The following is a 22112-nucleotide window of genomic DNA, read 5'->3' as shown; positions in this document are numbered from 1 at the left end:
GGCACTCAGTACTGATCCCTGTGGAACACCTTCTTCCTGGATGAAAGTTGTGGAAAGGGCATGTTGGTATCGAACTTGAAATGATCTGGTATGTAAGAAGTTCTGAACAAATATAGGAAGGTTGCCTCTTAGTCCGAGAAGGTAAAGATCACTAAGTATACCATACCGTCAGGTGGTATCAAAAGCCTTCTCTATGTCTATTGAAACCATTACTAGATGTTCATGATTGACAAAAGCATTACGGATGGCAAATTCAGCCTTGACCATAAGGTCTAAGCACGACCTGTTTTGACGAAAGCCATATTGACTATGGGTCATTAGCTGTTCCGACTCAATGATCCAGACGAGTCTTCTGTGGATAATTTTCTCAAGAATTTTGCTGAGGCAGCTTGAGAGAGATACGGGTCTATAGCTATTGGGGTTGGATGGATCTTTTCCAGGTTTCAGGAATGCCAAAACTGTAGAGTGATGCCAAGAAGCTGGAAAAACATTTTCTAAAAATATGCGATTGTAAAAGACCAGGAGGCAGCGCAAAGCTTTGTCATCAAGATGTTGTAGCATGACACAATAAATCCCATCTGGCCCGGCAGCACCATTGCGGGCAGTTTTAATGACATGTAAAAGTTCGGAATATTGCAGAGGTTTGTTATATGGGAGAAGACGGGCAGTTTGAAAATGAATAGCATGCTTTTCTTCAGTGTTTTTAATTCTTTGGAATGAGGTAGGATAGGCTGTTGCTGCTGAAATTTCGGCAAAAGTATTGCCCAAAGCATTGGCTATATCTACTGGATTAGAGAGATCTTTCCCATTCCAAGAGAGGATTGGAGAAGGTATGGTAGGAAACTTACCAGACAGCTGTCTAATTTTTTTCCATATTATTTTGGAATCAGTATTTCTGTGAAAACTAGAGGCAAAACGGATCCAGGATTCTTTCTTTGCTTGCTTTTGTGTGAAGCGTGCTTTTGCCCTTAATTTCTTATAGTTAATAAGATTGACTGTGCTCGGACATTGCCGAAACAAATTCCAAGCTTTATTTTTTGCTCTCTTTGCTGTGGTGCATTTGTCATTCCACCAGTAATTATGATGCTTTCGGCCCGGGGGATTTGATAGTGGTATTGTATTTTTAGCCACATTTAGAAGATGCGACGTGATGTAATCTGTGGCATCATCAATATGTTGGAGGCGGATTTTTTCCTCATCAAGGTCGATTGATGATTGAAATTTTGCCCAGTCTGCTCGGACAAATTTCCACTTTCTGCACGGTTGAATTGAAGGAGTCTTTGCTATCAGAAAGTTGCATACTATTGGAAAGTGGTCACTGCCCATGGGATCATTTATTACATTCCACTCTATGGTTGGGACTAGTACTGGTGAACAAATTGTGAGGTCTATTGCTGATGTGTGTCCTGCCGGGAGCTGTACGTGTGTCGGTGCACCAGTATTGAGTATACTGAAATTTAGTGCCTCTAAAAAGCTTTCAATTAGTCGGCCACGTCTATCCAATTTGGGAGAACCCCATAATGGGTGGTGCCCGTTAAAGTCCCCTAATATACAGAGAGGTGGAGGTATCTGTATAAACAGGTCTTCAAGATCTTTTAAAGAGTAAGTACGGTTTGGTGGTAGGTAGATTGAGATAAGTGTTATTGCACTATGGAGGGTTATGCGAACAGCAACAGCTTCTATTTCAGTTTGGATTGGGATATGTCTAGTTGGGATCTTCGAGTTTACTAGGATTGCTACACCACCATGGGCAGCATTAGCGGTATTTCGATCTCTTCGATAAAGGCAATAGTTCTTTATCGAAGGAGAAATTTGTGAGGTCAGGTAAGTTTCCTGTAGACAGAAGGCAGCTGGAGAATATCGGTTAATTAAGTATTTAATATCGTCAGTGTTGCAACGAAAACCTCTGCAATTCCATTGTAAGATACTGTGGTTCATTTAGGTTTAGTTGAGGATGATTCATCAGACTGTTTTTTGTTTGAGCACTTTTTCCGGTCTTTTTTTGGGAAGCTGGGGCGCCCAGTATCCATAGTGTCATTTGCATGAAGTTCTAGTATGGGTTCCTCAAGATCTGAGTGTACATCTACTTCCATACTATTGGTGGATGATTCAGGTTTCTTGTTGTCTTTGGTAGTTTTTAATTTTTCTTTATCATGCGAGACTGTCCGAGTATCAGTTGGGATGCTGATTGGAGTGTTGGTCGATTCACTGGTTTTAGTTTGATGTGTGTCTTTTCCTGAATTAGATAATGTATTTTTAACCCAATTAGCCATAGATGTGCTGGGGGGTATTGATACATCTGTTTGTACTGCTGTTGAAATAAAGCTTCGAGTGTGAGACGCATATGAACGACTGGGCATGGTCAACATAACCTGTCTGCGTGCCTCAGGGTATGTGACTTTGTGTTCAATTTTATATTTTTGAATTTTCTTCCCTGTTTTCCACATTTCACAGGATTTTGAAAATGCTGGGTGACTTTCTTTGCAGTTGGGGCAAATGGGACTTGATGCTGAACAGTCTGCTTGTGTATGTTCCTTGGAACCACAAATAGGGCAAATAGCTTCTCCTCTGCATGCTTGTTGGGAATGTCCATATTTTTGGCATTTAAAACAACGAATGGGGTTAGGAATATAAGCCCGAATTCGGCAGTTTAAATAGCCAGCTTTTACAGAGGATGGCAAATCTGGGGTACTGAAGGTTAAAATGATTGACCTAGTTGGGACGAGATTTCCATCTTTTTTTAGTCATTATGCGTTTGGCGTTGGTTACTTTTTGATTACTCAGTTCTTGAACTAATTCCTCTTCTGATATTGTAAGTAGGTCCCATTCGGTTATAACGCCTTTCGAGGAATTTAAGGTGTTGTGTGGAGTAACAGATACCGGCAGGCCACGGAATGTCGTTGTTTTGAGCAGCCACTCGGAATGTTTGGAGTTGGCTGTTTCAATTAATAGGTCTCCGGATTGCAGTCGTTTAACCATTTTTGGTGTTCCAGCAATCGATTCCAGAAATCTTTGGATGACGAATGGTGATAATTTGCCTACAGGTTGGTTGGAGAGAGAGTGTATCACCAGAAAGTTTGGCATTTCTTTGCACTGAACTTCTCTTCGGAGCCTTTTTGGTTGGTTCACGTCTTCCTCATTAGGTTTGTCTAGCCTTGAGTTTGAAGGCTCTAGAGGTGGATATTCATTTTTATCCATCGTTGCTCCTTTTAGCCCTGGGGGATAACTTTTCCCCCAGATTACCGGCCCCGCCACGGGGAGGCAGGAGCAGTGCCGCTCGGAGGCCAAGCGGTTGAAGTGTTAGTTGGTTAATAGAACAAGAAATATAGGAAAAAGAAAGGTGTGTTTCCTTTCTGTGTTCTAACTTGTGGTTTTCAAGTATAGAACTAGTTATAAAAGAAAGGCTTTTGGTAGAAACGTAGGAACTTAAAAGGAAATAACTTCAATCACTTTAGAAGAGCGCTCTATATATCACCAGAATATCGCTTGGCCTCGAAATACGCTTGGCACCCGGGGCCTATCCAGGAAAGTTTCAATTAATTGGCCTCTCCTGTCCATGGTGGAAGATCCCCACAATGGATGGTGGCCATTGAAATCACCGAATAAACAGACAGGAGGCGGCAGTTGTGCAATTAGATTGTCAAGTTCAGTCTGGGAGCAAGGTGAGATATAAATGGATGCAAGCATTAATGATATTCCCATTGCTATCCGAACTGCTACAACTAAGGAAGTTTGTAGCTGGAGATGTCTTGATGGTATAACTGAGTGGCTACTGGTTACTGATGCGTATGATCTTCTAGGCATGGTTAACAGCACTTGCTTTCTTGCTTCAGGATATGTGACTTTATGCTCCACTTTATATTTCTGGATTTTTTTTCCTGTTTTCCAGAGGTCACATGCTTTAGAAAATGCAGGATGGCTTCCTTTACAGTTTGGGCAAGTAGGAGAGGAAGCTGTACACTCTCTCCGTGGGAATGCTCCTTGGAGCCACAAATAGGATACACAGCATCGCCTCGGCATGCAGTCTGTGCATGGCCGTACTTCTGGCACTTAAAGCAGCGAATGGGATTCAGGATGTAAGGTCGAATCTTGCAGTTTAAGTAACCCGCTTTGACAGAAGATGGAAGATTCGGAGTGCTGAACGTCAAAATAATGGACCTAGTTGGTAGTAGGTTGCCGTCTTTTTTGGTCATTATTCTCCGAGCATGTGTCACCTTTTGTTCGCTAAGCTCTTGTACTATTTCTTCTTCTTCAAAGACAGTTAGTAAGTCCCATTCACTGATAACGCCTTTAGACATGTTCAGGGTCTTATTGGGCATAACTGACACTGGAATATTGTTGAATGTAGTTAAATTTAACAATTTTTCTGAATGAGATGTTTTTGAAGTTTCGATTAAGACACTTTACCATTTTAGGGGATCCAACAACCTATTCTAAACATTTCTGTATCAGAAAAGGCGACAGCTTGCCGAAAGGTTGTGTGGACAGTGAGTGCATTATAAGAAATGCTGGCATATCTGAAATCTGTTTTTCCTCATGTTCTGAGACAGAGTTAACAACTTTGCCGCCTGTGGGCTACAGAAATGGATATTCACTGCAATCCATCGTTGCTCCTTTTAGCCCTGGAAGAGGGAATTCCTTCTCCCAGATTACCGGCCCCGCCATGTGGAGGCAGGAGCGGTGCCAACCAGTGACCAAGCGATCAGCACAAGATCAACGGTGCCAACCAGTGACCAAGCGATCAGCACAACGATTACTGCTATCATCGTACATGATGATAGCAGTAACGTTGCTAGAACTGAAGCAGTGACATTGCTCAGCGAGGGAAGCAGTAACATTGCAAGCGGTCAGCAGTAACGTAGCGAGCATTGGAGAGTTTATGAAAGCACTAGTACTCGCCCTAGAAAAACCGCTAGAAAATCGCACTAGAAAGATTGCTTGGGAACTATCGCTTGGCACTCAGGCCACACACATCAAAGGCAGATATTGTTGGGATATCAGAGACATGGTGTCACACAGATATAAGGAATGCAGAACTGGAATTTGGAGAGTACAATGTGTACAGAAAGGATAAGAAGGGAGGAGGGGTTATGCTATTAGTTAAGAAACACACAAAATCCAAAGAAGTGAAGCCAGTCGATATCGCTGGAGAGTGCAGTGTCAAGTCAGTTTGGTGTGACATAAGCATTGGGAGACCAAAATTGAGAGTAGGAGTGTGCTATAGGCCTAATGACTCTGATGAGTATAATAAGAAACCGTACAGGGAAATAGAGTGGGCCAGTAAATCAGAGAATCTTATAATGGGAGATTTTAATTTCCCAGATATTGACTGGAATTTGTGGGTTGGTCACTCACACACTAGCAAGGCTTTTGTAGATTTATTGGATAATTGTTTTCTACATCAGCATGTCCGGGAGGCAATTAGAAGGAGTAATACTCTTGATCTGATTATCAGTAGTGATTCTTCGTGCATTAAGAATCTGCAGATAAAGGAACCACCAGGTGGCAGTGATCACAGTGTGCTGAAGTGGGATTTACTCAAAGAGGTAACTACCATCAGAGGTAAAGGGAAGGGTTTTTGCTTTCGTAAAGGCGACTATGATGATCTGAGGCAGTATTTAAATTCTATACAGTGGGACCAACTGATAATGTTACCAACAACAAATTCAAAATGGGAAGCATTCAAAGAACTTATCTTGGAAAGCTACTAGGCTTTACATACCAACTAAGAAATATTGTTCAAGGTTTAGGCCTAAATGGAAGTCAGATGAACTAATAAGACATATGGCAGAGAAGAAAAATCCATGGGATACATATAAATTTATGGGTGACATGGAAACCTACGATAGATATAAGCTGGTCTGTAACCAAGTCACAAAGGAGATTGGGCAGGCAAAGGCAGATGAGAAATCCTTGGCAAAAGATCCAAAGAAAAACAGTAAAGAGTTCTTCACCTATGTAAACTCTAGAAGGAAAAGGATGAATCAGATTGGTCCACTGGATATTGATGGGTCAACAGTTGAGGTTCCTGCTCAGGTGGCTAACAAACTAAACAAGTATTTTGCATCTACATTCACACATGACGAGTTATTCAGGAAGGGGAGAGGAAATAACTGAGAGGAAAGTGGAGGAGAAATTGAGAATAAACATAAAAAATGCACCAGGGGGTGGATGGGATCTATCTAGTTATATTAAAGGAGGCAGCAAAGGAAGTAAGCAAACCCTTAGCCATAATTATGAGAGTTTCTTTGGACTCAGGGTAGGTACCTATAGACTGGAGATGTGCAAATGTGACCCCAATTCACAAAGGAGGATCAAAAGCTGACACAAGTAATTATAGACCTGTGAGTTTAATTTCTGTTCCAGGAAAATTAATGGAGGCACTGGTTAAAGAAGCACTGCAGGAGGCAGCAAAGGAAGTAAGCAAACCCTTAGCCATAATTATGAGAGTTTCTTTGGACTCAGGGTAGGTACCTATAGACTGGAGATGTGCAAATGTGACCCCAATTCACAAAGGAGGATCAAAAGCTGACACAAGTAATTATAGACCTGTGAGTTTAATTTCTGTTCCAGGAAAATTAATGGAGGCACTGGTTAAAGAAGCACTGCAGGATCATCTAGATGAGACTTCAGTTATAGCTCGGACACAGCATGGTTTTGTTAAGGGAAAGTCTTGCCTGACCAATTTGATTGGATACTATGATGCAGTCACAAAAGAACTGGATGCAGGGAATAACTTTGATATTATATATTTGGATCTTAGAAAGGCTTTTAATACTGTTGCACATGGAAGCCTGCCGCACAAATTGGAGCAGTGTGGCATTGGAAGCAAATTGCTGCTATGGATAAAGGGATGGTTGAGGGGAGAAGACAGAGAGTGGTAATCAATAGACACTGCTCATCGTGAACTAATGTTATTAATGGAGTCCCTCAGGGTTCAGTGTTGGGTCCATTGTTGTTTTCGGTATTTATAAATGATACTGATGATGGTATATCAAGCTTAATGTCCAAATTTGCAGACGATACAAAGGGGTTTTTTTTTTTTTTTTTTTTTTTTTTTTAGGAGCTTTAGCAACTAAGGCCATATTGCTCCGGGAATTTGCGGTGGTCATTCCCTGACCTTTCCGCATCCTCTGTATTTGGTGGTGACGGGCATGAACCCCGGTCTAATCAAGAAGCGTGTGCTATGCACTGTTGCTCCTTCCCACCTGGCTACGGAGGCGCCACGATACAAAGGTTGGTAGGGTTGTTAAGGACACTACTGATGCTATGCTGCTGCAACAGGATCTGGAAAGGTTGAGCAGATGGCCTGAGAGGTGACAAATGAAGTTTAACATTGACAAATGTAAAGTACTACATATGGGTAACAGTAACCCCAGAGCAACATATCAACTCTGTTGTACTACACTGACAGTGGTAGAGAATGAAAATGACCTGGGGTTAACTGTGCATGCAGATATGAAGTTCTCTGAGCATCCAGACAGGCTGCAAGAGTAGCTCATGGTGTCTTGTCAATGATACACAGGAATTTTTCTAACAGGGATAAGGAGGTGATTATTCCCTTGTATAAGGCAATTGTCAGGCCACACCTTGAGTATTGTATACAGGTCTGGAGGCCTCATTTCAAGAAGGATGTAGAGCTGCTGGAACGAGTACAGAGAAGGGCAACAAGATTAGTGAATGGAAAAAATAGTTGCTCTTATGAAGAAAGGCTTCAGTTTTGCAAATTACAGTGTCTGGAGACTAGGCACCGTGAGGTGATCTGATAGGTGTATAAAGCCTTGAATGGTTTGAGCAAGCTCAATGCTGATGGGACTCCTCCTCTTGCTCAGAATAATCACCTGAGAGGGCATAAATTCAAATTGAGGAAAGACAGATGGAGGATAGATGTGCGGAAGTTTGCCATTAGCCAGCGGGTAGTTGGTTCAGACTTCCATCCCTTGTTGTGGAAGTTGATAGCCTAAATAAATTTAAGGCTCAGCTGGACAGGTATTTCGAACGAATGGAGGGGTGGAAATGTAAGGTTTTTTTTTTTTTTTTTTTGGCTGATGCTGCATAAGCTTCCTTTCTTGCATCATATGCTCTACTAATGCTAATGGACACTGCTGCTGATTTGCTTGCAGAAAGTTTCTCACCTTGCACATCTAGTTCACGTATACTTTGTCTCAATTTAAAGTTTTTCGGCCAACCTGTGTTTGTCTTAAAATCTTCATTATCTCTTAATTTTCAATTAAAATCTAATGCTGTTTTATACAACGTTGATCCAGACACTGGCTCACCTAAATCTGTGAAGGAACCACAAAAAATGCACACTCTCTAAAGCGGCATTTTCAGGTTTGGACATAGTTTTTCCTTCTAGATCCTCCTTCACTATCCACAGTAGACACAAATTCTGATATAGCACTGGAATTTTTCTTGATGTCATAAATTGTTCAAGTCCCCACATTAAACTCTCTGGCAAGATTTCCTAAATTTTCACCTTTTTTTTTTAATTCTATTAATAATTTCCATTTTTTGTTCTAATGTTAAAACTGCGTTTTCTTTTCGTTGCCTTTTTACCATAAAAAACAGAAAAATAACTCCAAATAATTCCCAAAAATTGCACAGTTTTGGGCCAATATTATTTTTACAGAATCTGGAGCTAAACTATACATAATATGAAATGAAGAGAACAAAATATGTCATGGAAAACTGGGTTCATTGAAGCGAATGACTAAACTCCATCACTAATGTCTTCCGAGAAAACCAACATTTAGTCTAATCCAACATTTCACCAGATATAAAAAACACAAAAAACAACATAAAACACACACAGAAATACTCTCGTAACATGATAAACATTTGTCTCAAATACTACCATTAAAAAAAAAAAAAGCCTTTCAAATTATGCCGGATAACTGATTATTCCGTATAAGCTTGATTATAGTAGTCTATTGGCCCAAGCACATGCAATAACTTTATGAAACTTGCCAAAACTGATGAATCATTAGATCAGTGTTCTGCAACCAGTGTGCTGCCACAAGATGACAGATGCTCCACGAACTTTGCTGAAGCTGTATATCTATAAATAATACTATACATATTATGATTAGAAATTGACAACCGAGAACTTTTAATTTTTTTTATTTATTTAATTATTTATTTTTTATTTTTATATTATTTATTAATAATTATTTTTTAAATTATTTATTAATAATTATTTTTTAAATTATTTATTCCCAATTATAGTTTTTAAATATGTTTGTAATGCTACTCATTGTTATATTTCACAATATGCCATTTTTTACTGAAACACAATGTTGTACATGTGGGACAGTAAATTATTTTTCACGTGAGTATCCAACACTTGCTTTCTAAAGTTATTTGTGTGTTTGCCCTTCCAATATTTCTCGTTTTGTTGCTGCGTCTTTTATTATTTTATTGGCTTGTTTTGATATCTGACCCTGTTTGTCCATGCTACTTCAACTTTATTACTTTGTGGATACAACGCATTGCAAATGGGTTGTTTGAGATGTTCCCAAATGTATGGCCACTTGCTACTGGTAATAAAGTGATGATGGACTTCATCAAAGAACATTTAGATAACTTGCAGCAGAAGTTCAGGGATTATTTTGGAGAGAGTGTTGAAGATGGTCTGGGTTCATGATCCACGAACCCAGTTGTTGTGGATGCAAAATCTCTTACAATGAATGTACAAGAGGAACTAACAGATCTGAAGGCAGACAGAACATTGCAATTAAAACATTGTGAAGTGCAGCTGGACACATTTTGGTTGTCAATAAGGAAAGAATACTTGGCTGGCTCTGAGATGACAATTAATGTGTTATTACCATTTTCAACTACATATTTGTGTGAACCAGGCTTTTCGACTTTGACTGAAATTAAAACATCAACGAGGGAGAGACTCAGATCCATTGATGAAGAAATAAGGCTTGCATTGTCAACAATTCTGCCACGCATCAGCCGTCTGTGTTCAGCAGAGCAGGCACAAGTATCACATTGAAAGTATGCATAGTTATTTGGTTTAATACTAATAGAATTTTTTTTTTTTTTTTTTTGGCTTTCTTTGCTTTTGCACAGTGATTTAGGGTACATAAAATGTTAATATATGAATGAGCCAATTTCTGTAGGATTGTTGGAACAATAATAATTGAGTCTATTGTGACTTATAGCATATTTATATTAACATTGCCATAGCTATGCTTTTTGGGGGATTAACATTTTGACGTGCCATGTTTGTTGTTTGTTATTTTGTTTTTAGGAGCATTAGCAACTAAGGCCATATTGCTCCGGGATATGCGGTGGTTATTCCTTGACCTTTCCGCATACTCCGTATTTGGTGGTGACTGGCTCGAACCCTGGTCTAATCAAGAAGTGGACGTGCCATGTTGTGTCAAGAATAACTTAAGGTGTGCCACGAAGAGAAAAAGGATTGCAACATTGCACTAGATCAGCAGGTTATTTTTTAAAAATAATATCATTAGAGTAGTGTATTTCTTCAATGTGCATTTTGACAAGAAAATAATTTCAACCAGGATTCTCTACTGCCATGCTATATCATTTATAGTATATTTATCAAGTTTGGGGTCTACCAGCCATCTGTTCAGCAACTGAAGGGACAAAATTTGACACAAATGCTAACAGATTAAAATTAATTTCTATATTTCCAATAATTCAACATACTATTTTTCAAAGATTTGATAAAGAAGAAGGAATTCTCTTAAGAGCTTCATTAACTAATGAATGATCTACAAAAAATAATTTATACAAAAGCATTGAGTGCTACTAAATATTCACATACTGGACTGTTAAGTCTAGTTCCTATCAAGCTGACACCGTGAAACTGAAACAATTTTTATAAGCAAAGCAAATTACTCATTTAAGAAAAATACTAGCCTGCTCAAGTTTGCGCTTCAGATTAGCTACTTCTTTGGGATTTGAGTAGGTTATGTCTAGCCCTGGAGATAAGGCATAAAAGAAACAAATTCCATTTTCCTTTGCAGCTTGAATCAGAGCTGTTAAATGTTCTGAAAAAATTAATATCACTGATTATGTTCTGTAACACTGAACTACTATAACATACATATAAAAGTATCTGTACAGTTCTGACACACTCTAAACTCCAATCAGCAAATTATCAGATTTATAAAATTTATTTTAATTGTATAAAGTCTTTAAAAGTTACATAACTACAGAGAATCTGAGTAGGAGATAAAACTTTGTTCTCATTTCAATTATATACAAAAAATTCAGTCAAGTAACACACAGGAAGCTTAACATTTAAATTTTATAAGGTACAAGTGATCAACTTTAAATATACACCAGAAATGAAAACCAAACACGAAGCTAAGCTACTATCATTAGTAATGAGTGAACAAAAAAAAGGTAAGGCAAGTAACCATTTAACGATATAGTTGAAAAACATTTGGCCTGAATTGTAACAAGCATAAACAATTATCTTTTCTTTCTTACTCATCCCCCCTCTTGTAACCATTCTTTTGAATTAATTCCCCTATGTATCATATCAAACTTCTGCCACAATTATCTAAACCATGTTAATAGGAATTTCCAATTTTCCCAGTGAGATGTTCAAAACAACTGCTATATCAGATCGTGAATGGTAGTAAAGTAAGACAAGTTACAAAGTGTCATATTTGAAATTATCTCTAAAAGTTTTTCAGAACATTTCTCAACACTTTCAGATGTACTATAAACTAAGTCTTAATAAATTCAGTCCTATGTCCTTCACAATATCTTCCGAAGTTTCTGGATTTTTTAAAAGGTAAATCCAGTCACAAAATGCTCCTGCAATCTAACTGTCAAAAACCTATAAACCACAGATCACTAGGTGTTCCACAACAATGATTTGGTTGACTTGCTAATTAAATGCCAAAAAAATATTAACTTCAGAGAAAAAGTTTGTCTTTGCTTTTGTGAGTTTTTTCAAGAAGTTAAAAAAATGTATATATACAAGATGTAACAGTAGATCCATAATAAACTGCCTGTGGGCCTTTTAATACTTTATGTATTAATTTCCACTAAGAAAGAAAGATAATTTTAAATATCATAATTATAATGTAAGTTAGGTGTTTGGGTCAATCTTATGTCTCTAATAGTGTTTTTATTACGATAGAACATTGAAAAATATAATAACAGTAAAAAATAGTACAATAAAGGCTTCATAAAGAAGTCCATAAAAGTGTCAATAAAGAACTAAATATGAAGAAAAGATGATTAGTTCAAATGCTAATAATATTGCTCAAATTATGGTAAATCCTGACATAGGTAAAGCTGTCAAAGCCCATTAGTGATAAAACAAGTCAGCTGATGTACACAGTGCATTACAGTTCCAGACACTTTTCCCCCCTTAAATTAACTGAATCTTTTATTTTCTGTGATGAACAGAAGTAAAAAGTAAATATAGTTATCTCGTCATTTAACAACTACGAATATAACTTTAAAGAACACTCAATACAACTCTATAGTTTTATGTTCTCTAAACTTAGCTATTCAATTTAATTCCAACTGTAGGATATTTATTGCTCTTCTCCCTTTTTTTTTTTTTTGTCTCCTTTCTTTCTCTATATAGCTTTCTATTTGTAAGCAATACTACATTCTTGAGTCTTACATAACAATACATGCAAAAAATGCATGGACTCACTAAAGCTAACAGCACCACATTAAAACTAAATTTAATCTATGAATTTCTTTTTTTCATATTTGTATGGAAAAAAGAAATAATAATTGCTAGATTTCTATTTGTCTGATTTTAATGAAATCTGGAATGCCTATACAAATATTTTTAAAAGGCCCAAATCTAAAATTTCTTGAAAATCTGTACACTGGGTATCCCTCTCTTATATGTAGATGACAGACACAGACAATAGGTGCATACGCACATATATATGCAAATGTGCTTAAAACAAAACAAAAACTCCATTCTGTGTTTCTATTTGCAGTTATATATCCCGTACCTGCCTCAATGTCAACATGGTTTATTTTAACCCTTTGCAGTCTGGCATTATTTTCACTATCTTCCCCAGTTTTTCCCTAAGAATTAAAAAAATGACTACCTGAAATGCGATGTTCAAAAATAATTTATTTTTGGGTTTATATGAGTTAGCATATAAAACGGCATGGCAAAATATTTTAAAAACTCTAATGCAGTATTTCTTCCTGGAAGAAATTATTCACAACTTTCCATCCAAATAATCAATATTTTTTACTTTTGAGCACCAATTTTGAATTCCTTTTGTTTGTCTTTCTGCAATGCACAGAGATGCAACATCCAAAATATCTGCAGAAATCTATTCCTGTTAAATACATTCTTGAAAAATTGAATTCTATATATCCATTCTTCAGACCAATATTTCTTTATATTAATTTTTTCATTTAGTGCATCAAAAAATGCCTTTAGAACATTTAATGAACTAAATTTATTTGTAAGAGTTTCCTCTTTTTTTGTCAATTTCTTCGTCAAAAAGGTTTAACACAGAGGTTCCCAAACTTTCTCGGTTCACGGTGCCCTTAATGTATCAGTAATTTTTTCACAGCCAAAAGAAATACATAAAGTTCCGTTTATTAAATAGTTAGGTCCAAACAACTTAATAAGTAATGTTTAAACTGTGAACTACTTCAAGCTAGTAGTTCACAAGGTGTCCAACAGATGTCAGGCATCGCTGAGTTTCCCTCAAAATTTTAATCGAGAAACTGTTAGACCAAGGAACCTCTGGTCTAATAGTTTCTCGATTTCACGATCAGAAGAGACTTTACAAGATCCTGACATGTCTAAATACTTCACTTTAACATAGAATAAAAATTACTCTGTGCCATTTACACTGAAAAAAATAAACACTGCCTGCCATTAGCAATCAACACTGCTTGCCATTAACATTTATACTTCATTTATATGAAGTATAAATGAATGTCAGTACAGTAACTGAGCCAGTACACCAGGGAAGCAAATTTCATAATTGGAAACACCAACGGTTTCAAAACTGGAATTAAAAAGGACTGGGTGGGGGGGGGATGTCTACTGTTAACAATTAACAACTGAATATAAACATCAAATTAGGTTTGCAGACTGCTTAGACAAAGTATAAACAGATGGTAGTATAACAACTGGGCCAGTACAAAGAGAAAAGAAATTTCATAATCAGAAATGCAATAATATTTGACTACAAAAAAACAAATCTACCTGCCATTAACAACTGAATATAAACATTGATTTAGCTTTTCAGATTGTTTATATGAAATGTAAATAGATGGCAGTAAAGTAGGAAAACAAACTCTGTAATCAGCAACACTGATGGCTGCAGTGGCCACCATGGACTGGGAAGGGGGATTTAATGTCAGAGCGAGCACAACAACAGACTGCAAACGGTTAATATCCCGGAAAAGGCCTCTGAAGTTGGGTAAATTCATATCTTGACGATAAATAAGCTCATACACCAACCATTAATTGAAAAAGCTCTTTACTGTGACTAGAATTTACAAATTAAAATAACATACTTACAATTTAATGTATAAAATAAAAATAAAACTGCTATGATACACTGTATAAAGATTAAAACTGTAATAAAATCATTGTAATAAAATTACCTAAAATAAACTGGATTAAAAGCGATAAAACCTGTAGCTTTCGGAAGCATCAGTTTCCTTCCTCAACAGTAATAAATCTTCTGGCAACACTTCCTTATTTATAATAGGCTCACAGTATTTCACCACGTGGTTCCATCGGCACATGGTCAGAACTGGAAGCTGAAATAGCTCGGGAGCATGCAAAGCAAAACCGTTCATCTGTACTTAGGACAATAGTTTCAAATAGGGGATGCAAACGCATACCCTTGTTCCTATTCATGGTATTGTTGTCGGATGAACAGATTCACAGGCTCTCGAGCCATTTGCAGTCCCTGAATCCATGCGCTCGATCCACAATAACCGCATCCTGTGGGGAGATTTGATGCTGCTTCTCCTAATAATGCTCGGCCACAGCAGACTTTTTATAATCAGCGGTTTTTTATAGCATTTAAATGCTCCCCCAGACGATCCTTTAACCGGCGTTTTGTTTCACCCACATAACATTCCTCACAATGCGGGCATTTTATCCTATAAACAACCCCACTACTAAGGTCCTTTGTGATTGGATCTTTTACCTGGAACACAACTGTGTGCAACCTCCATCCAGGAAGCTGCACATAGTGTGTTTTAAAACCTCGTAAAATTCTGATTAACCGCTCAGTAAGGCCTGGATAATGAATCAATGTATACTCCCCACCATGACTTATGGAAGTGAAACTTGGGCACTCACCAAAAGAATGGAAGAGAAGCTAAGAACTACACAGCGAAGAATGGAACGAATTATATTGGGAATCAGACTGTTAGATAAGAAGAGAAACACATGGATTAGGCAGCAAACTCAAGTAAAGGACATTCTTATCAAAACTAAAGAACTAAAATGGTCTTGGGCAGGACACATAGCTCGAAGACATGATGACAGATGGACTAAGAAAATAACAGAATGGTACCCAAGAGGGGCTAGAAGAAAACCTGGAAGACAAAGGCGGAGATGGATAGATGAAATTCATGACTTTTTGAGTAGTAAATGGATGGCCAGTGCTCAAAACAGAAGGAACTGGAAAGTTGCTGGAGAGGCCTTCATCCTGCAGTGGGTTGAAAATGGCTGATGATGATGAAGGCCTGGATAGTAAGGAATGTATGCGGTAGCCACAGGAACAAACGGTTCTCTATGGTTGGACACTATTCCTTTGCTGTATCTGTCCACGATCCTCTGGGGGTATCCGCATTTTCTAAGGTCTGCTGTGACCCGTTTGATTTCACATTCTTTATCCTTAGAAGTGGTACAGTGTGACTTTGCTCTATCTACTTAGAGCTTTTGCCACACTATTCTTATGTTGTCCAGCTTGTGCTGAACTGTAGTGGGTGTATTGACCTCTACACATGGGTTTTTTAAAAACCGAAGTCTTTAGCCTAGGGACCATCCTAGAGATCAATACATACAAAAATGCAAGGGTGCCACCTGTGTCCACCTCTGAGGTAAACTGTATAAATTGGGAGAAGCTATTAAGCCAATGAAGTGCCTCCTCCTCTCTCCCCTTTTGGACCACGGTGAAAGTATCGTCAACGTACCTCTTCCATTTCTTCATAGGAAACTGGAACTCATCAAAACCTCTACTTTCTAACTCTTCCATGGCCAAGTTGGCCACGATGGCACTAATGGGAAAACCCATGGCTGTACTGTGAACCTGTTTGTACATGACTCCTTCAAACACCATAGTGGTGCTGGCCAGACAAAGTTCCACACTTGAACAAATGTCCTCCATACTTAAAGGCGATCTGCTAACCAAAGAGACATCGTTACTCAATGCCATTCTCACACAATAAACTCCATGCTTGATAGGAATGCATGTAAATAATGACACAACGTCAAAAGAAATCAGGCGCCTCCGTAGCCAGGTGGGAAGGAGCAGCAGTGCGTAGCACATGCTTCTTGATTAGACCAGGATTCGAGCCCGTCACCACCAAATACGGAGGATGCGGAAAGGTCAGGAAATGACCACCGCATATCCCCGGAGCAATATGGCCTTAGTTGCTAATGCTCCTAAAAAAAAAAAACCAAACCAAACCAAAATCAAAAGAAATCATAGTCTCATTTTCTTCTATGATCAAATCCTTCACAAATCCCACAAACTCTTGACTGTCTTTAATGACGGAGTCAGACTGACCCACTACAGGCGAAATAAATTTTGCCAAATACCCTGACAAGGCATATGTGGGGCTGCCTATAAATGAGACAATGGGTCTAAGAGGGACTTTGTGAGTTTTTGGTGATCCATAGAACTTGTGAGTTTTTGGCAATCCATAGAACCTGGGGAGTTGGCATCTAGTAGCGTGCAAAGACCAATGTGTCTCCTTGGAAATCTTATCTGCCTTTAACCAAATCTGCACTAATTTATTTACATGTCGCTCCAGGCTGGCCAACGGGTTTCTTTGAATAACTTTGTAAGTATTAATATTCTGTAAAAGCTCTAATGCTTTTTTCCGATAGTCTTCTTTGTTTAGGACTACCGTAGATCTCCCCTTGTCCACAGGCAAAACTACAATTCCATCATCTCTTCTTAACTCTTCTAACGCTCTCCTTTGCCTAAAACTAAGATTCGGCAGTGCTTTCCTCACTTGGCTCAAAATAGCGGCTGACTTCACACGGACCTCATTGGCTAAGGCGTCCGGTAACTTACAAATTGCCCATTCAATACCCATTGCTATTTCCGCGATGGGTGGTTTGGAAGGTACAAGCATGAACTTAGGGCCTAGATTTAAAACTCCTTACTGCTCTTTAGTAAGTTGCCTACTACTCAAATTGTGTACAAAGTGAGTATTTCTATCATTACGCTGATGCGTCTTCTCCTACTAACCTGCCTCTGCCTATATACATTCGCTACTCTAATGACTTTATCCGAAACCAGTCTTCTAATGAGAGCCAAGTGCCCAGAAGTTACATTGTTAATAATAATACCTAGGTATAAACCAATGTGTCTCCTAGTATCTCTTAACTCGTCCATGCACATTGCAGGTCCAAGCCTTCATTATCCTCTGTTGTTAACATGACGTAGCCCACTCGTTTATCCTGGAACGGTGTTTTAATTCTAAAACCATGTGGTACAAGTCCATAGGTTTTACAGCGATACACAAACCTTAGGTGCTGCTTCTGTCTGGCCTCTTTCATTGGATTCTGGGACCACAAGTGGCTCGAGAGCCTGCGAATCTGTTCATCTGACAACAATACCATGAATAGGAACAAGAGTATGCGTTTGCATCCCCTATTTGAAACTATTGTCCTAAGTACGGATGAACGGTTTTGCTTTGCACGCTCCCAAGCTATTTCCGCTTCCAGTTCTGACCATGCACCGATGGAACCACGTGGTGAAATACCGTGAGCCTGTTATATATAAGGAAGTGTTGCCAGAAGATTTATTACTGTTGAGGAAGGAAGCTGATGCTTCCGAAAGCTATAGGTTTTATCGATTTTAATCCAGTTTATTTTAGGTAATTTTATTACAATGATTTTATTAGTTTTAATCTTTATACAGTGTATCATAGCAGTTTTATTTTTATTTTATACATTAAATTGTAAATATGTTATTTTAATTTATAAATTCTAGTCACAGTAAAGAGCTTTTTCAATTAATGGTTGGTGTATGAGCTTATTTATCGTCAAGATATGCAAAGGATTAAGATATTGTTATAAACATGTAATTCCCTGTGGCTCTTTTTGTGATTCTGTTTGTTTCCCTTGTTTAAATCCCATACAGGTGATATTCAGACTTATTCAGGCATAACAGGGGTTTATGTTCCTGAGAAAGGGTCCAATATGCAATGTTTATTAGACATAAACACAAATAGCATATTTAATGAACTACCAATCATATATAAAGGTAATAATGCTCTACAGTTATTATAATTACATACCTGCCAACTTTTAGAAATCAGAAACTGGAAAATTTTTAATACAGATCAGCTTTCAGGCAGAAGAAACTGGAAAGCATGAAAAGTGAATTTTAACACGAATTGCGATATATGCTTTAGTGTTAGGTAGGCCTAATTGTCAGATTATGTCATGAAACAAATATTTAAAAACAAAAGGAATACAGACAATTTAACTGTTACTACTTGGTACAATTAAAACTAATGCTAACAGTGGAAACATGAAATAATTCAATTCAATGAAGACAATTTAAAATGCGAGATTCATAAGTGACACATTTTTCGGTTTTAAAGAATCATAATTTTATTATTTTTATGGCGACTATACATTTTTTCTCTCCACAGAAAAGAATACCCTTAAGTCAGACTATCACATTCTGTAAAGAAATCAAATCCCATTAAATATCGTCATAGTAAAAACCGATGCATAATTTAATGAACAATTTGTAGGGCATCGTGGCTAATAAAGCTTTACATAAGTAACTTCAAAGTAACTCTTCACATACCTCAAGAGTTCTTATCTGCTACCCCAGCTGGACATACATATTATCCAAATGTTCTGGGGGGGGGGGGGGGGCAGAAACGTTTCTAGTGAGCGGGTAGCTAATGCCTGGGAAGAGAGCCTAAAAAACTTCAAGGGTTGTGTTAGGGTAGTTAAATATACAAGAATAGTAAGTCTTAATTGTTTATATAGTAATGTTAGAAGTGTTGTCAATAAAATGATTGAATTCGAACTGCTGGTTAAAACAAGTAACGTGGACATAATAGGGCTTACAGAGACGTGGTGACACCCGGAAATTGGGGATGATGAGTTTCAGTACGGCTTGTATAATGTATTTAGGAAGGATAGGGTAGATAGAAGGGGTGGTGGGGTAATGCTTCTTATCAGAAGCAGCCTGAGTGCAACGATAGCTTTCCCAGATTCGGACGTTTCACATGCTAATATAGAATCTGTATGGTGTGAGACAGTTAGAAACAAAGGTATAATGCGAGTAGGAGTAATCTACAGACCAGGTGATTGTGAAGATTATGACAAAAGCCTCTACATGCAAATGGAATGGGCAAGTAAGCGTCAATGCCTTATTATGGGTGATTTCAATTTGCCTCTAATTGATTGGAGTAAATGGGAAGGAAACTCGACATGGGGAACAAAATTTTTAAATCAACTAGATGACTGTTATTTGTATCAACATGTCAGGGAAAGTACTAGAGAAAAGAATATCCTAGACCTCATCATCACCCATGAATCAGATGACATAACAGGGCTGACAGTAGAGGAACCAGTAGCAGGAAGTGATCACAGAGTTCTACGGTGGATGATGATGAGAGAGGTAGCGGAAGTAAAAGGCAAAGGAATGGGTTTTAATTCAGAAAAGGAGAAAAGGAAAAAGGTACTACATGGCCTCTATTAGCTGGGTAGATATCGCACTGAGAATGAATACAATTGAACTGTGGTATGCTTTTAAAACATTAATAACAGATGCCTTGAATGCGTATTTACCATTAAAAAAAAAATACTAGATGAGGAGGGTTCCAAGTTGGATGAATAGTGAAGTTGCCACATTACTTGAGCAGAAAAAGGTGGCATGGAAAGGTTACAGAGCAATAAAAAAGTACTGAAGGCTATAACAGCTACAAGATTATCTGTAATAAAGCCACAGAAAAGGTTTAACTTTTTTTTTTTTTTTTGTATTAGTTGTTGGCATATCAGCTTCTATGGCCATATTGCACCTCCCAAAGTTTTTGCATTTTACTGTGATCCAAGCCCGAGGCGGGAATCGAACCCGCGACCTTTGGGTTGCCGGGCAGGCAACCCAAAGGTCGTGGGTTTTTACCTACCTGGCTAGCCCGGTCGGCAAAAGGTTCGACAGGCAAAGGCAGTTTATGAGAAATCACTAGCAAACAGAGCAGAGAGGGGGGGGGGGATAAAGAATTCTTCACATATATAAATGCCAAGAAGAGCAGGACAAACCAGATCGGACCTTTACGCAAGGGAAAGAGAATAGTAATAAATACACCAGCTACCGTTGCAGATGACCTCAACAGTTATTTTGCATCGATATTTACAAATGAAAAGCCGTTTGTGGCAATAGGAAATTGTGGGAGCGAAGTTGAAAAATATGTAATTAATGATATTGAAATTTTGCAAGATTATTTAATGAAAAAACTTTCGAGCTTACAGGCCAGTAAGGCTCCTGGAGTTGATGGAATATACCCTATAATCTTAAGGCAAGTCAGTGCGTTGAACCGTTGAGGCTAATTATGCGAGCATCACTAGACTCTGGGGAGATTCCCTTGGATTGGAAAAGTGCCAATGTATCTCTCATACATAAGGGTGGCTCTAAGAGTGAAGTGGGAAATTATCGACCTGTCAGCCTGACTTCAGTGGTAGGGAAAATCACAGAGGCAATGATCAAAGGTGGAATTCAGGATCATTTGGATCGAATTGAAATTCTCAAGGATACTCAGCATGGTCTTGTAAAGGGAAAATCATGTTTAACAAATCTGGTTTGGTATTTTGAAAGGGTCACTCACGAGCTGGATTTAGGGAATAAGTTCGACATTGTTTATTTAGATTTCAGCAAAGCTTTTGACTCAGTCCCACATGAGCGGTTGCTTTATAAGCTGGAACAGGTTGGAATCACTGGGAAAATCCTTAGATGGATAGAAGGATGGCTTCAGGGCAGGAGGCAGAGGGTTGTGATAAATGGCTATTCCTCAGATTGGGTTGATGTAAGAAGTGGGGTTCCCCAAGGATCAGTATTAGGACCACTGTTGTTTTTAATTTTCATAAACGACATCGATGAAGGGCTAGAGGACATGATGTCTAAATTTGCAGATGATGTTAAAATTGGTAGAGTTGTTAATGATCACTGTCAAGCTGAGCTTCTTCAGAGAGACCTAGATAGACTTCAGGAATGGTCAGAAAAATGGCAGCTGTGCTTTAATCCCAGGTGTAAGGTATTACACCTGGGAAACAGTAATCCCAAAAAAACTTATTCACTTGGTGGAGTTCAACTAAACCCAGTACTGGAGGAAAGGGACTTGGGTGTTATGATACGGTCAGACATGAAATTCTCTGAGCATTGTAAACAGGTTGCAAGGAAGGCTCCCTGGTGTCCTATCGATGATCTATCGAACTTTTGCAAGTAGAGATAGGGACGTGATAATCCCATTATATAAGGCTTTTTTTAGACCACACTCGGAATACTGTGTTCAAGTATGGAGACCGCACCTAAAGAAAGACATCGAGCTTCTTGAAAGGGTGCAAAGATGGGTAACTCGCCTGGTGAGATCGGCAAAAGGGCATCCTCATGAAGAAAGACTTCGAATATGTAGGTTGCAGAGTTTGGAAACTAGACACCTTAGAGGAGGTTTGATTGAGGTGTTTAAGGCTCTGAGAGGCATCAGTAAAATGAATGAGGACGAAATTTTCAAGATTATAAATGATGCTAGAACTAGGGGACATAAATTCAAGTTACGGGAGGAAATGTTTAGATTGGACTGCAGGAAGTTTTATTTTATAAAACTTCCTGCAAACGAGTTATAAATTATTGGAGTAAGTTGCCTACATGGGTGGTAGAGGCTGACAGTTTGGGGAAATTCAA

At 38.3% G+C, this 22112-nt stretch overlaps 1 protein-coding gene across 1 annotated transcript in view; it reads right to left on the bottom strand.

Moving 5' to 3' along the window:
• Oga (O-GlcNAcase) overlaps positions 1–22112 on the bottom strand; it is a 402181-nt gene that overhangs the window by 246037 nt on the left and 134032 nt on the right. Inside the window, exon 4 of the mRNA XM_090385453.1 lies at positions 10897–11027. Coding sequence (XP_090241579.1) covers positions 10897–11027 — 131 coding nt within the window. The remainder of the gene's footprint in view (positions 1–10896; positions 11028–22112) is intronic.

The sequence above is a fragment of the Mastigoproctus giganteus genome, chromosome 11 (genome assembly GCF_048544385.1).
Source record: "Mastigoproctus giganteus isolate SK-2022 chromosome 11, ASM4854438v1, whole genome shotgun sequence".
NCBI lineage: Eukaryota > Metazoa > Arthropoda > Arachnida > Uropygi > Thelyphonidae > Mastigoproctus > Mastigoproctus giganteus.
This window is presented reverse-complemented; position numbering and strand designations above follow the sequence as displayed.